This window comes from Calypte anna, chromosome 4 (genome assembly GCF_003957555.1).
Source record: "Calypte anna isolate BGI_N300 chromosome 4, bCalAnn1_v1.p, whole genome shotgun sequence".
Taxonomy (NCBI): Eukaryota; Metazoa; Chordata; class Aves; order Apodiformes; family Trochilidae; genus Calypte; species Calypte anna.
The window spans coordinates 17,644,969-17,659,506 of record NC_044247.1 but is presented as its reverse complement, the minus strand read 5'-3'; the positions used below and the strand labels follow the sequence as shown (position 1 = coordinate 17,659,506).

Here is a 14,538-nt window from a genome sequence, read left to right as displayed (position 1 = left end):
ACATCTCAAGTAGGGTCCCAAAATGTAATCTCAGCCCTGTGAGATCCTTTCAACCCAAGAAATACATTTTCCAGCATATCAGAGAGGGTCCTATCTGTGTCTGACCCAGGAAGCTGACACTTGCTGAAGCACTGGCCAGCCAGCCCTGCTGGTTTCATTCTCTTTTGCTGCCAAAGCTAAGGAAGGCCCAGTCAGGCCAGAACATGGTTCAGATGCTGCCTTGTTTCCTCTGCCTTCTTTCCAAAACTTTCTGATGTATTTTAACAAAAGAGGCTGTGTCCTGTTTCCTCTGGTTTTGCCTTTGCATTGTGTAAGGTTTCAGTATGAAGAGTTACATAGTAGATCATTTGCTGTGACAAAGGGAACCTCTTTGGTTGTAGAATTCTCCATAAACAAATCTTACACTGAACTGTATGATAAACAAGGAGCTGTTCCAAGCCCAAGATTTCTTCAGTCTGCAGTGTTTGTAGATGGGTGTGTACATGGGTGTTATTACTCCTGATTTACCCTGGCACAAACTGGAACACATCCCAGGCAAAACCTAAGCAGAAGAGCCTCAGAAGTGTTGCAGATGACCTTGCACATGAACTTTTAGCCTTCAACCCCAAACTGATACCATCCTACTTCATGGAAGTGACAGGTGAGGCCAGAATTACAGAAATGCAGACATCTCCAGAGCCTTTTTTTTTTCCTTTTTCACACTAGAGAATTCACTTTATTCAGCGATGAATTCTGGGCATGTTAGTTGGGGAGGGACAGGTTAGAACAGGAAGCTGCTGCCTCCACTTGGGGAGGAAGGTGTAAAATGATGGAGGAATTGTTTGCTGAATATGTGCAGGCAGGGTGAAGATGACATGAGGTTCAGTTGGGAAGCACAGTGTGGAAGTGAATGAAACCCCAGAGCTATCCAGGGCAATAAGTTTTGGATGGAGAAGGGAGTGTGTCTGGATCAGGGGCTTCTAGGATATTTCATGGAAGGGTCTGGAGATGGGCATGAAACATAAGAAACAGCATTAGGAGAGAAGATGATCTGAAGATCTACTGACTAATGCAGAGAAAGGAGACCAGAGTCTGAAGAAGTCCAGACAGGTGATAAACTGATGTTTGTGGCATTTCAGAGAGATGGGAAGCAGCAGAGCATGAGGAGAGGCAGCTAGCAGCAGAAGCCAAACACCTTGGTAGAAGTTCCTGACTCATGGCATTGCAGTGGTTAATACTGCCATGGAACAGCAATGCAGAGCAATGTGGGTCATGAAGAGCCATCCAGTGAGCACCAGTTGTACCTTTGAAAAGTCCTGAGTGAAGAGTTAAAAACCTCCAACCCATGCAGTCAATCTACTGGCTGATGTATTTACTCAGGAGCTGTCTGCAGAGGCTTTGTATGTAAATAGAATATGAAGGAGTGGTCTCCAAGCTCTCTCCCTCCCTCCCACTGACTGGTAAAAGCTTTCCTTAATTTCAATAATTGCAAGCAAGTTGTCTCTAATTCACTCCCTTGGCATTGCTTTTTTTTTTTTTTTCTTTTCACCCTCTTGAACTGTGCTACATCTGGAAGGGCCGGGCTGGAAGGCTTAGATCCAATTTCAGACTATCTAATGTAATTACATTCTGTAATCTGTTTCCCTCCTAACCCCACAGACCTGGAAGCTGCTGTTTCCCTCCTCTAGGAATACAAGACTTAATCAGCAGCACAGCGTGGAGCCTGCTTGTCATTTCCTACACGTTGACATCCACTGGATAATGACTGATTGTATGGCAAACCCACTCCCTTCTGAACACGATGAACTTGGGATTGGTTTGGAGCTGAGAACTGGAAACCTCATTGCCCACAGGTTCCCTGAGGAGTCTTGGGAGAATCTCAGAGGGACATGTACCTTTCAGCATTTTTACGGCAACTGTTTTGCAGGTTGAAGATTTATCAATGCCAAAAGCAGACGCCTCCACCACCTTCCCAAAAGCACCATGACCCAGTGTTTTACCTAGAGGAGCAAGAGTCAAGAATGAGCCAAAGGGGACTTCTGACAGTCTGCATCAGATAAGAGGGAAACATGCACTTCCAGCTATGCAAGAAACACGAGGCTCCAGTGCCCAGGCACAACGTAGATGTAGACTGACAGCCAACAGAAGCCTGTATCACATATCTGCAGTATATGGATATAAAGGGTGGGGGTTATATCCATATGGCTTCAATGCAATACAGTATGGGACAGAACAGAGTAGAACAAATAAATCTGCATTCAGCTGAAGGCAAGGCTAAGTACATATATATATATATATATCTATATATATATATAGATATGGCTTTAGGGTAAAAACATTACATACAGTTGTCCCGAAGTCCAGGAAAGTCAGAGTCTGGGTTAAACACAGAACCCTGTGGAAGTCCTGATCTCTCATCAACAGCAGGCTTGGAAGACAGCCAGCTAAGGCACTTGGGCAGCTGGAACACTTTAACCCTTCAGCCATTAATATTTATTTGATGTAAAAGCTATACTAAATGGAATTTAAGATTATAATCTTTATTTTCCCTTTCATTTGAATGTTCATGCCTGTGTTACCTAGTGAGCTCTGAGGGCTCTGACCCACAGTACAGCAGAGTGCACTGGGCATCATGGTCTGGCTTTCTGATTCTGCTTTCTGATTCTATGTCCCACCACCACCCCTTTTTTGTTAGTTTTGTCTGTCTTCCTCCTCCTACTGTGTTTTCCAGCTAAAGCATCAAAAGCACACACAGTCACAGATATATTCCCACACTCCTCATTGCATGCAGATGTTACTTTCTCTATATAAACACAACCTGCTTTTTAAATTTTCTTGCTTCATCATCCAGTGAGCTGAGCTGTTGGATGAAATTTGGTTAATTTTTTCATTATAGCTCTTTACAACTCAAAACCAAAGTTCAGAGGATTGATAAGGAATTGATTATTTGATGAACTGATAGATTTCGTCAAAACAAAACGAAGGACAAAATTCAAGACAAAACCTTTCAGGCTGACTTTTTTTCCTCTATGGTCATGCAACTGTACTTTTGGCAGAGACAGGACCTTCTCTTCCCTGTCAAGAGTGTGGTTTCACTTCTCCAAGAAAGAATAAGAGGTGGCAGCTATTTTGAGAAGGACAACATCGTTGCTTTTCTTACCAAATCCCTCCTTTCACCCCATAGCAATGACGCTCCTGACTTGAGTGACTCACTGCCAGTTCTCCCCAGGGGTGGCAGCACCAACCGAGAGGCTGCTCCTTGGGTTATACAACAAACCCCTGGGGGTGAGGAGCGTTAGAAATCCTCCCGCCTTACAGGAACAGTCCCCAAGCACTCACCCAGCCGCAGTCTGTCTCTGGGGAACTCCCATTTACTGCTGTCGTAGGGCAGGCGGTCACACTGCTCGTCAAGAGGCATTTCCTCTGGATCCATTATAATTGACAGGTATCCTGTTTTAATGTCTGTGGCATCAGGCTAAAAACAGGGCAAGAAGAAATTATTCACAGTATTTACCCTGAAATGCTAATGGGAAGATGCTGTCTATGAGACTCAGAGCTGGCTGGGGAGTTCCCCGAAGTCCAAATTTAGCTTTGAAATTTATTCTGCATCATTCCAACTTCCTGCATCTCTCTTTTTTTATTTTTATTTTATTTTTTTAGCCTGGGAAGTTAATGTTTATGTATGCTTGCCACTCAAGGGTGTTGGGAAGAGTCCCTGACTAATGTGGTGTGGAACATGTTGTGTGTAAACAGTCTGAGGACAAAAAATCTATCACTGTCTTCTACCTGCATCTGTGGAAAAGAAATCAGTGCTTTTCTATAGGAATTCCACAAGCTGCACTTCCTGAAGCATTTTTGCAACTGCAGAGCACTTTTGGCATTTTCCTGGTGTTTTGTTTTGCAGGCTTGATGCTCCAAAGTTATCTATTTCGTGGCTATTGCTTATTGCTATTTAAAATTGCAAGCTGCTGAAAACTGCTCCTTGTAATGCTGCTTAGAAAGCAACTGGGACTGGGTGGCCCTGTGAGCAGACCTGCATGGCTGTAAAATGTAATAGGAAACTCACTGCTGTGCACAACTCTGTTAAACTGAGGACAAGGAGGAAAACATTGATTTAATCACTGTAGTGACAACAGGAGAGGAAATTTTACTCCAGTATGAGGGATCAGCACTGGGACTGCAGTACAGTGAGCTTCAGAGCAGAAGGCTGTGGTCTCCTTTCTGTTTACTGTTTGTTGTAGGAAAAACAGATCTGAAGTCCTTGGAACTTCACTGAATCTTTACTTTTTTGAGTCATAAAAGAGAGAGGAAAGAGTAGCAGAATTTGGAGACAGAAGAGGATGGATGCTTTGAGCTCATTTTAGAACAAATGCCCTAGATCTTTCTTATAACAGGTCTGCCTTTAATACCTGTGTTTCAGAGAAATCTTGCAGGACAAGTGCTGACATCCAGCCCTTATTTTAGGGTATTTAGGATTTTGTTTTGGTTTCCTAATCTTGCAAGCCAGTTGGACTCATAAGGAAGGAGCAGCCTGGTTTTCTGGTACTGTGGAAGTGGGCAGAAACCTCACAAGTGCAAGTGATCTCTTGAGAAGTCAAAGAACTATCAGCAGAAGTCTTGGACTGAAATTTTATGGTACCATTTTGCACAGTGTTTTTTTACCATCTATCCCAAACATTTGTCCCCAAACCCTGATCTGACATATAAACTGGGCCCAGTGCTTTTGTGCAACATGAAAGCTCTCTTACTTTTCTCAGTTTCCGAATGAACAGGGTCAGAAGAAGCCAGAAGAGGGTGGCAGCCAGACCAGTGCAGACCAAAATGATAACTTCAATGTTGGATTTCTCCTCAGAACCTGTAGTTAAATGTGCAACCATATTTTAAACAAAGCCAAACCCCATGACTGAACCCATGACAGGGTTTTTCTCAGCCCTGCACAATGGACACGTTTCCCCTTGGCTTGGAGCTCACCTTGGATTTTAATGAAGGCTGATGTGCTGTCTTGGCCCACGTCGTTGGAGGCTCTGCACTCATAGAGCCCCTCATCATCCTTTTTCACTCTCTCTATGACCAGGGTATTATTTTCCATGGAAATTCCTGTTGTAAGAGAGTTTGGGTAATATTATCACAATAACCTTCCTGCCTACAAATGCTTTTAGGAGACAGAGAACTGAAAATCAGCTCCCAGCTGACTCCCAGGTTTCCTGATAGAAATAAGATCCACTGGGAACAAAGGGAACTTGGTGAAATCATTGGGAACTGCTGGTGTCTTGGAGACTGTGGATAGGATGGGAGTTCTGACATGTGGAACATGGAACCCGGGTTATGCATCTCCCTGGAAAAGCCCCAGTGTGGGGCTACCCTGGATTTACAGGATTAAAGAGGGGGTTAGAGGTGGAGTGGGAGGGAGATTGCCCAGGTATGGCATATGGTGTAATTTTTCCTGATTTGTGGCATAAAAAATGTTTCACTAAGGATGTGTTCAGGGCAGAAATAGGGAACAAATCAGGATTTGAATCCAAAAGGAAGGCTGTTTTGAGTCTCTGGGTGTTCTGCCTATGGGTCCTCTTGTTGTTAACAAGAGCCTGCACATAACTTGCCATGCACTGTGCTGATATATGTAGCCTGAGGTGTTTTTTCCAAATATTTTATTTATGTTTCCATTGGCTGGATGAGTTACATGCTTGTGCCCCTAGAATTATTTATAAAATTTCAGTAGCTATAAAAGAGTTTCTCTCAAAACAGTCTGATCTGAATTATGGATGATCCTGGATTTCCTGCCTAGTCCAAGATGCAAAATTAAAGTCACAGGACCAGCTACTGACACAGGATTCTGTGTGATTTATAGGTGACCTCAAGGCAGAGAGCTGAGAAGCAGTTCCAGGCTCAAGGAAGGGAGCCCATGACAGCAGTGTGCCTGTGCTGCTGGTATCAGCTGAGCTGAGAGCACGTGCTGATGGCTGTGCTGAGGGAGCTGAAGGTAAGATGTGCAGTATGTCACTGCATGCCCACAGCCTGCTGCTGTGTCTTCTGATCAGGGCACAGGGAGATCTGATGGTTTGTGTTTTGAGACCTGCCTGACCAGCAGGTAGACTCTGCCAGCTCTGTACACAAGCTGCTGTCTTGCCCAAGCTGACTGGTTCACTAATGCTGTGCTGATGTATGCAGTGTCTGGCTGACTGCAGGCACCAGCCCTGCCACACGCAGCAGGCACGCTGCACAGGCAGGCACTGGGCTGCAACCAGTTGGCAGCTTTGACCTCAGAGTCCAAACTGGAGACTGCTGGAGTGGGCTGATACCTTTGGGTCTGTGGGTGTTTCCTGAGGCTGTGTATCCCATCCTGACCCTGCAGCTGTAGGTGCTGTGTTTGTGGTGAGCCTGCAGGTCCCTGACCCCGTGTTCCCTACAGCAGTGGAGCAGGCTGGGGAGCAGGTGAGCTCACCTGATGCTGCTGAGATGGGGTAGCCATTCTTCCTCCAAGTAATCTGAGGTTCTGGGGTTCCACCAACTTTGCACTCCAGAATGATCTTGCCACTGATGTTAACCTCCAGATCCGTGAGGTTTTGTATCACGTACGGTGCTGCCTTTGCTACAGTCACAAAGGAAACCAGAACAGGATAAGAGTTCAGAATGTAACCTCCACAGCTCTGCCATCTTCTCTCCCCTGGCCACCAGGATGGTGCCTGGAAGTGGCATAGATTTGATTGATAAGTGGTAGCAAAAATAGCCCAAAAGATTATGGGAGGAGTGGGTGAGTTTATTTGGCTTCTTTTCAAACTGAATAAGCTTATATTTGGCTTCAGCTTGAACTTGCTTGAATTTCTCATCCTCTGAAGAAAATAGAGGACACTGAGTGGGCAGAACAAATGCAGGCAAAAAAAAAAAGAAGGCAAAGAGGAAACAGTTCTGAGGATTTGTGTTCCCCATCATGAGTGCAGTTGTCTGCCTAATGCCATGTGTGTTAACCTCTACTTTATGTTCATTTACAAAAGGTACAGAAAGGCAATGAAAATCACAAGCACAGCATTAAAAAATACACAGAACCTGCAATAGGGAGAGCAGCTGATGGGTGTTAAACTTGGTTTGTTTAAGGGAAGGAGGGCTAATTTGGAGGGGTATTTCCACACATGTTCTCCAGGAAAACTGCCTCTGACATGTGCCAGACAAATAACAGACCCTGGTAAATCTCAGAAGAACGTGATCAAGTTCTCCCATGGATACAATCCCAGTGTAGCTGTGTTTTTCCCATAGCCATTGTGTAGGTGTCTGTGTAGGTGGAAATTTGACTAAATGCATAAAAGTATCTGCCAGGGGAGAGCAAAATGAATTGCCTGAATGCAGAGTGCAGAGCAAGCCCAGTGCCTCTGTGTCAGAGGATGCTGACGGGTGGTTCCGGTACCGGCTGTAGGGAGAAGCCAAACCATGAGCCCTCTGATACCAGGGGGAGATTCTTTCCCTTCCTCTGGGCTTCAGGAAGGGCAGGTGCTTATTCCATTTCTGCAAATGAATCACCTCCCACTCAGGTATCAGAGCTGTGCTGGCTGCAGCTGTGGTGTGGGGAAGGATTTTCTCCTTCTGTGTGAGCCTGCCTGGAGGGGACTGCATGGGAAATGTGCTCTTCACTGAAACAAGGATGCAGGCAGCACTGCAGGGCCTGGTTTTTACCTAAGTGAGAAGTGCTAATGGCACTGTTGTTTATTTCAGTTCTATTTCTGTGCTTTGTGTTGTTCTTCCCCATTGGAAGGCAGCTAATACACCCATCTGTTACAAGAGCACTTTATCTTCTGTGAAAGCTTAGAGACTATCACTCACTTTCTTCAATATGAAGCCCAAGAAACTCAACTAATTTTCAGTGAGTTTCTACCAGAAGAAGTGTCCTGCCCTTTATAATCACATAGCCAAAGCACCCAGGCTCCAGGACCTGGAATGCTTATTTTTATGAAATTAAGAGTCAGGCAGTTGGGTATAAGTAAGAAAATACTGTTATTAAAAGGAAGTGCATCCCACCTTCTCAGAATAAATGCTATGTTTCACTTGATTATACACTTACACTTCACCAGTGACATTTGTGATTACATCTGCTGGGTCCCAATCTGTTTAGGATTCTAGAGCATCCTGGCATCTGCAAGTATGTAGAGTCTTCTAGCAAAGTCATATAGATCTGGGGTGACAGTCCCAAATGACAGAGTTGTGCTGTTAGTGAAATGGTGGGTGATGCCCTTTCTCCTCAGTCAACACTATATCTGCATCCAGCATGGAGTTAAGAAGATAAAATGTGGCTGAAATCACCTTTATGTCTAAGGCAAATATTTTATACAAACCCAGCAGTGGCTGGATGAGCAATGTGTATGGTTAGGTGTCAATCCACATTCAGCAATGGAAAAAAACCCCAAACCAGAGCACAGAGTCTATGCCAGGACAGTCCCTAAGGAATGCTGGGCACCTTCTGCTTTGAAGGGCTCCAAGGGAGCAGCAGAGTGATTGCACATCCCACTGCCAGTCTCTGTGGGCAGGACCTACCTCTGACAAAGAGCTGAGTATGCTGCTCCAGCGTGTCAGTGCTGTTGTGCTGGTTCTGGGCTCTGCACTTGTAGAGGCCACTCTGTTCCTTTGTGACATTTGTAATGACCAATGTCAAAGAAATGGAGTAGTTGTCAGTTTTCTTGATGAGGGAGTCACTGAGAGCCACCTCTGAGGAGGGGTGGTACCAGGCCAGCTGACTGTAGATGTACTTGGAGGCCCTGCAGGTCAGCTGCACCTCATTCCCCACAATGGTTGTGACGTGTGGCTCTGCTTGTAACCCTGATGGCACATCTAGGAGGAAGAGAAAGGATTTTTACAGTTAAGTTACAACTGAGATCTTTGGCTGTAATAGAATGAGCAAGTTTTACTGACACCTGCTTTTCCATGTGCCAGCAGGCAATGGTGCTTATGAGTTGGGTGAGTGGATGTACCCCTCATGTCTCAGTGCTGACCTGTGGTAGCCTGGCCCTCAGTAGTCTAATAATTACATTTGCAATCAATGAATTGGAAGTTTATAAGTAGAAGTAGTTAATGGACTAAGAGTTTAATCAAGAGAGATTTCTATCCAGGTAGACAAATGTGTTCATGAGGTCTTCTCTTTCTGTCTGACATCAGTGCTAGGAAGTATCATTGCAGAAAATAAAGAAAACTATTCCCATTTCTCAGAAATGTGAAATTTTCTCTCTCTCCACCACTGAACAATCTTCCCAATTCTCTCTTATTTCAGCTATGCCAATATTTATTTTCATTACGTGTGCCTTGATGCATATTTACTTGATCATTGAATGGATTAACTGATGGGATGATGTGTAAGTCCTTGAGGCCTTTATCTTTAGTAGAGAAATACTTTGAGGCATGAGTCCAATCTATCCACACAAGAGTAAGCTGTTCCTTGCTGTATTTTTAGTAACTTTTCACTCCAGGGGAAAAAAAAAAATCCATTTTCCTGAAGTGGCAAACTGAATCCATCTGAAGACAAGGAAAAGTGTTTCTGAGTAGGATGCCAGAGCCTGGCCTACAGATACATCCTCACTGCTGCATTCACTGCCAGAGACCTGCAAGGAAATTGTCCCTGGAGGTCACTATTTTCCTTTTTTATTCTGTTAGTTTCAGTGCTATATCCACCCAGCAGACTTGAATGAAAGTGCATTGATAACCTGGAATTAATCTGTCTGCTAGGTTAGGATTTTCAAGCAGCTGAGAATGATAAGGAATCCCTTAGGAGTTTCACCAGGCAGAGTACAGGGAGAGGACACTTTGGGAGGACTTGCTCTGCTTTACCTTCTGACTGTTTGCAATAAATGTGGGTTTTTTTCAGTACCAAACTGTTAGTAAGATGCTTTTTCAGGCTAAGATGCTATGGATGGCACTTTGAGAAGGACAGAAGTTAAAGGGGAGCAAATGCACATTGCACTTGCAATCTGACAAATTCCACATGGGAGCTGGAGTCAGGCCAGGGCCTCACACTGCAAACTCTTGCAAAAAGTTCTGCTGAAACTATAGTTGAGCATAAATAGCAAGGCTGTTGAAATAACCAATCTGCCTTATAATAAACCATATATTACATAAAATACAGACCCTGAAGGAGCTTTCAGATATGATTAAAAGTCTCCCTTACTCACAAGTCATCTGGAATAGACCCAATAAGCTTTGCTTCATGGTTTTTAAGGACTGGCACCAAAAATGCTTCACAAAAAACCCAAAAAGAGAAAATAACCCTCAGGCCACAGCTGTGGAAATTATTTTTCTTTTCTTTCCTTTTCATGACATTTCAGTTTACTTTATGCAGTGTTTTGGTAGGCTCAGTTGCTCTCTTTCTGGCTTAGTGCTAGCTGCAGACTCAGGCTGGCTTGTGTAATACACCCATTCTGCACATCTGATGTCCTGTGCTTCCAGTATGTCAAGATGATGCTTTTTAAAAAGGGGGGAAAGTCTGAGGCCTGCAGAACTTCTCTAAAGAGGAAGAATTAAGGTCCTGTGAAAACACTGCCATCTGGCTCGAGCTCAACATCTCTCCTGCATCTATCAAACCAAAACAGGGGAAAAGTGCCCTCTTAACTTGCCTTTTTCTTAGTTTCCCTTCTAAGCATTTGCTGTTTGCTCCAGCAGAGTTGCAGTGGTAAGGCAGATGGATCTGTAAGTGGGCAGTCCCAAGTCTCTTGGGACAAGGCACTGAAGCTCCCAGAGATCTCAGACATTTTGGTGCAGATTCCAGTGAATTTGAGGTGTTAATTTCCAAGCCCTGAATTGGGAAGCATGCTGGGTAGTTAAATCTTGCTGCTGGACTTGAGCACTGCAGGGTTTTTTCTACCAACTTAACATTCTGGGAGCAGGGAACTGGCTTGTTTTTCTTATAATTTCTTTAACTGACATTTTTTATTTAGCATTTTGAATATTTTTAGCTGGAACCTGTGCTATTCTCTTCCATCTTGTTATCCTTTCAAGAAGCTCTTTCAGCTCCAATAGAATATTCATTGATTTTCATTACAGTGAAAGGAAAAAAGGGGGAAAAAAGGTCTCTCTTGCTCTCTTCACTCTTTCCTCCTCCTACCTGGATTATCTGGGGAGTAACTGCAGCTTTGAAAGCACATTGTAAGTCAGTTCATCTCTTAGACTGTGCTTACACAATCTTGAACCTGAGCAGTCATTAACTTCCTCTCTCTGAACAGATACAGTGTTTTATAAGACTCCTAATAACTTGGCTAAAAGAATGCACTGTGGGGCCTTTTCTCTTTTATCAGCAGTCACCAAACATTTGTCTTTCATATTGTGTTACAGCGTAGTAGCTGTGAATTTCACTCTGGCCTGTGTGGGATTCCATGGCAAAAGAGGGAAATGAACCATTGGGGGAAGGTAAAGTCAGCATAAATCAAAAGAAAGTCTGGCTCCATTTGTATTTACAAGGAATTAATTAGTTTTAATTTCCTGTGCTTTGCACAATAATCTGTGTAACTCAAAACTTCTGCTCTTTCCCAAATTCCATGCCTGTGTCTGTCAGGGTGGGGGGGTTTGCTATCAGGCACAGGCAAGTAAGGAGAGTGAGAAAAGAAAGGGTGAGCCTGACCACCTGAAACAGCACAGAGCTTTGCATAAATCCTGTAAACACGTCAGAAATAAGCAAATTGAGAGTGGCAAGCAACTGCAGAACAGCCCAGTTCCTACATTGTTGCAGTATCTGATAGCAGATTTTTATCTCATGTTTGAATATAATTATTTGCTTTCTGGTAGAAATTTTTCACTCCTTTTTTTGTGTGTGTTATTATTTGTTGTCCTTATCATAATTCACTTGTATTCCAAAACCACTCAGAGGTTTCATAGGGGTGGGATGCTGTTTTGCTGTATGCAGTACAACCATACAAAAGCTAGAATTTGATTTACTGTGGACCTACACTAATATGTACTTGTCCTTTCCAAGGTGCAGGCCAGAGATTAGAAGGTAAATAATGCTTGTTCATAGCAGAGAGGCAGCAGGAGGCACCAGGTCAGCTTCTCAGTGCATTGGGAAGGTTGCAGTCTGCCTCGAGTGTCCCTTGGTGCATAACCAGTGGTGGGCAGTGACATGAGACAGTTGTGAGCACCTGATGGCCACTGACAAACCAGTCAGCTGGCTTAAATGGGAACACTGGTGTCAAAGCTGTGGTAGGCAAGGTAGGCAGGAAACAAATGTTTCAGCAAGAAACAGTAAAAAGGATTTACACAAAAATACTGGAATGAGAGTTGGGCCAGGGCAGGATGGGTGAAACTCCTGCTGCATTGCTGGGGGAGTTTCTGGTGCCAGGAACAGCTTCAGGAGAGCTTTAGAGGGACACTGCAGTCAGGACATCTGCAGAAAGAGCTCAGAGAGACTGTCCCTGAATGATAAGGTTTCCCAGCTCATTGGACCCCTTATAAGGTTTGGTTTCAGTGTGATCTCCAAACCCTATTGACCCCTCACTGAAATGAATTCTGCTGGCAAAGGACAGATTTAAAAATAGATAGCAGTGCTATTTCTGGAGTCCGTGGGAGTTTTTGTGGGGGCTCTGCAGTGGAAGAACAAAATGGTTGTTGATATTATTCCACTGGGATAAATATATTTTTCTGAAGTGAAAATGGTGGTGATGGAAGCACCAGACTGAAGTAAGGCACATCCCCAGAGAGCAGGTGCAGCCTGGCCAAACTGGTTTCCCCTTAACACTCCTCTGTGTCCTGGCCAAACATTTCAACCCTGACCTGGTGAAACAAGTTTTCTGAGGGAAGAAGAGCTTTTAGCCTCTCTGTCATTTCCAAATTGCTTAGCAAGGAGAACTTAATTAAGTTCAATTCAGCCAAAATGTTTGATAGCAACTCAGAATCTACCAGTGGTAGAAGGTAACAGGAGATCAGGTCTTTAAAATCAACAACTTTCTGAATGTAATTGTGGAGTCTCACAACTAGCAGCTGTTTTGCAGAGAACTGAGTGCTGTGAAGTGCTAGAAACATTTTGTAGATGCTGTCCTAAAGGCCCACATCACTTGGGTGTTTTCAGCCTCTAACTCAGCCTTCATCTCAGCTTTCAAGTTCAATCTGCATAAAATTAATCAGCCTGGCAATTGTGAAGTGCCCTGCTTAGAGCCTTACACTTCTGGGACCTCACAAACTGTTCCTGAACATCCCTCCAACACTGAGAGGCAGCTCCAGGTGAGAGTAACCTGGCAGTGGCTCAGGCTCCTCCAAGTGCACTGAGCAGAAATCAGAGGTTTTCAGCATCTGTGAGGCAGCAGCAGCTCCTAGACAGCCCAGCCACTTGTTGGAGTAATGTGTGTTATTCAGCAGAAGACTGTCATGTAAAGACACCCAGCAGCAGGTCACTCTGCTGCTATTTTATCACAGAAACAAAACCTACTTTAGGATCAGGATGGCCACATTTAGAAAGATTTCATTTCTTTCTAATCCATAAACACCACTATTTTTAAACACAGTGCTTATGAAAGTCAGTCATGCTTGTTCAGCATCTGTCTCTTCCTCAGAATGGTACAGACTTTTCTTCACAGGCAAGAATGTATTTCTTTTGCCAAGCCCTATTCACCTCCTGCTCTGTTTTGGTGGAAACATTTCCACCAATACCACTGTCAGTCATTTTTGTCCAGTGATTCATTTCCTTCATAATTAAAATTGCACAATTAAAACATTTATCTCAAAACTTTGTTAGACTGATCTTTAAAAACAACAAAAAAGTGAAAGATCACTGAAGGGAGAAAAAACCCACACATAACTTTATTATTAAATTAAAACATAGCTGTGGAAGGTGCATGGACTGATCTAACCCTTTGAATTTGACCTTGTGGTAGCTGCTTATTTAGTTCCTGCAGCATGGGTTTTATTACATTACAAAATATTACAAAGTACCTTGGGTACACAGAGCTTTGAGTAGCCCATCCACACTGAGCAGCTGGCAGAATTCAGAGCAGAAACAACCCCCTGTGAAGACTCAACCCTTGGAACTGGTGTACAATTAATAGTTGGTCTTCAGCCTGCCTTGGACATCCTGAGGACCTCTCATGTCTGAGATGGATCTCCCAAAAGTGCACCTTGAAGGGTTTTTTCTTAAGTAAATAAGAGTTGGGGCTTTGGAAAATATCTTTTGGAGGTTTAAACCCTCTTCTGTCTCCATATGGCCCTGAAGTAGCACAAAGAAGCTGTCAAAGGAAGTAAAATCTTTCCCCTTTATGGCACCAGCACTGTTACCATTGGATGGCATCTTTTCACATTAGCACTTCCAGAATGGCACCAGTATTTAGTGAGCCCTGTTTTGGGTAGCCTGGTTTGAAATGTGCTGAACTACTTCAGTGCAGTGGAGTCAAACAACACAGGGTGCAAGAGGCAGAGGAGTGAAGAGAACTGCCACGAGCAACCTTCACCCTCAAAACTTGCTTCATGGGGAATAAACCTAGTGAGAATCAGCCACTTACCTTCCAGGACACTTCTGCACTCCTTGTTCTAAATATTGTTATTTTGATGCAAATTCTTCCAGCCAACATCCACTCATCCATAAAGTGAATGCTGAAATGCTTCAGTTTG

The 14,538-nt window shown here is 43.8% G+C and overlaps 1 protein-coding gene across 3 annotated transcripts in view; it reads right to left on the bottom strand.

Moving 5' to 3' along the window:
* Positions 1-14,538, bottom strand: part of LOC103534188 (vascular endothelial growth factor receptor kdr-like) — a 121,893-nt gene that overhangs the window by 28,658 nt on the left and 78,697 nt on the right. For 2 of the 3 annotated variants that reach the window (XM_008500122.2, XM_030449394.1), the window contains exons 13-18: positions 8,500-8,793; positions 6,422-6,568; positions 4,951-5,076; positions 4,728-4,834; positions 3,319-3,454; positions 1,875-1,979 (exon numbers count right to left, since the gene is read on the bottom strand). In XM_008500122.2, coding sequence (XP_008498344.1) covers positions 1,875-1,979; positions 3,319-3,454; positions 4,728-4,834; positions 4,951-5,076; positions 6,422-6,568; positions 8,500-8,793 — 915 coding nt within the window. The remainder of the gene's footprint in view (positions 1-1,874; positions 1,980-3,318; positions 3,455-4,727; positions 4,835-4,950; positions 5,077-6,421; positions 6,569-8,499; positions 8,794-14,538) is intronic. The other variant, XM_030449395.1, reaches the window with a different exon arrangement.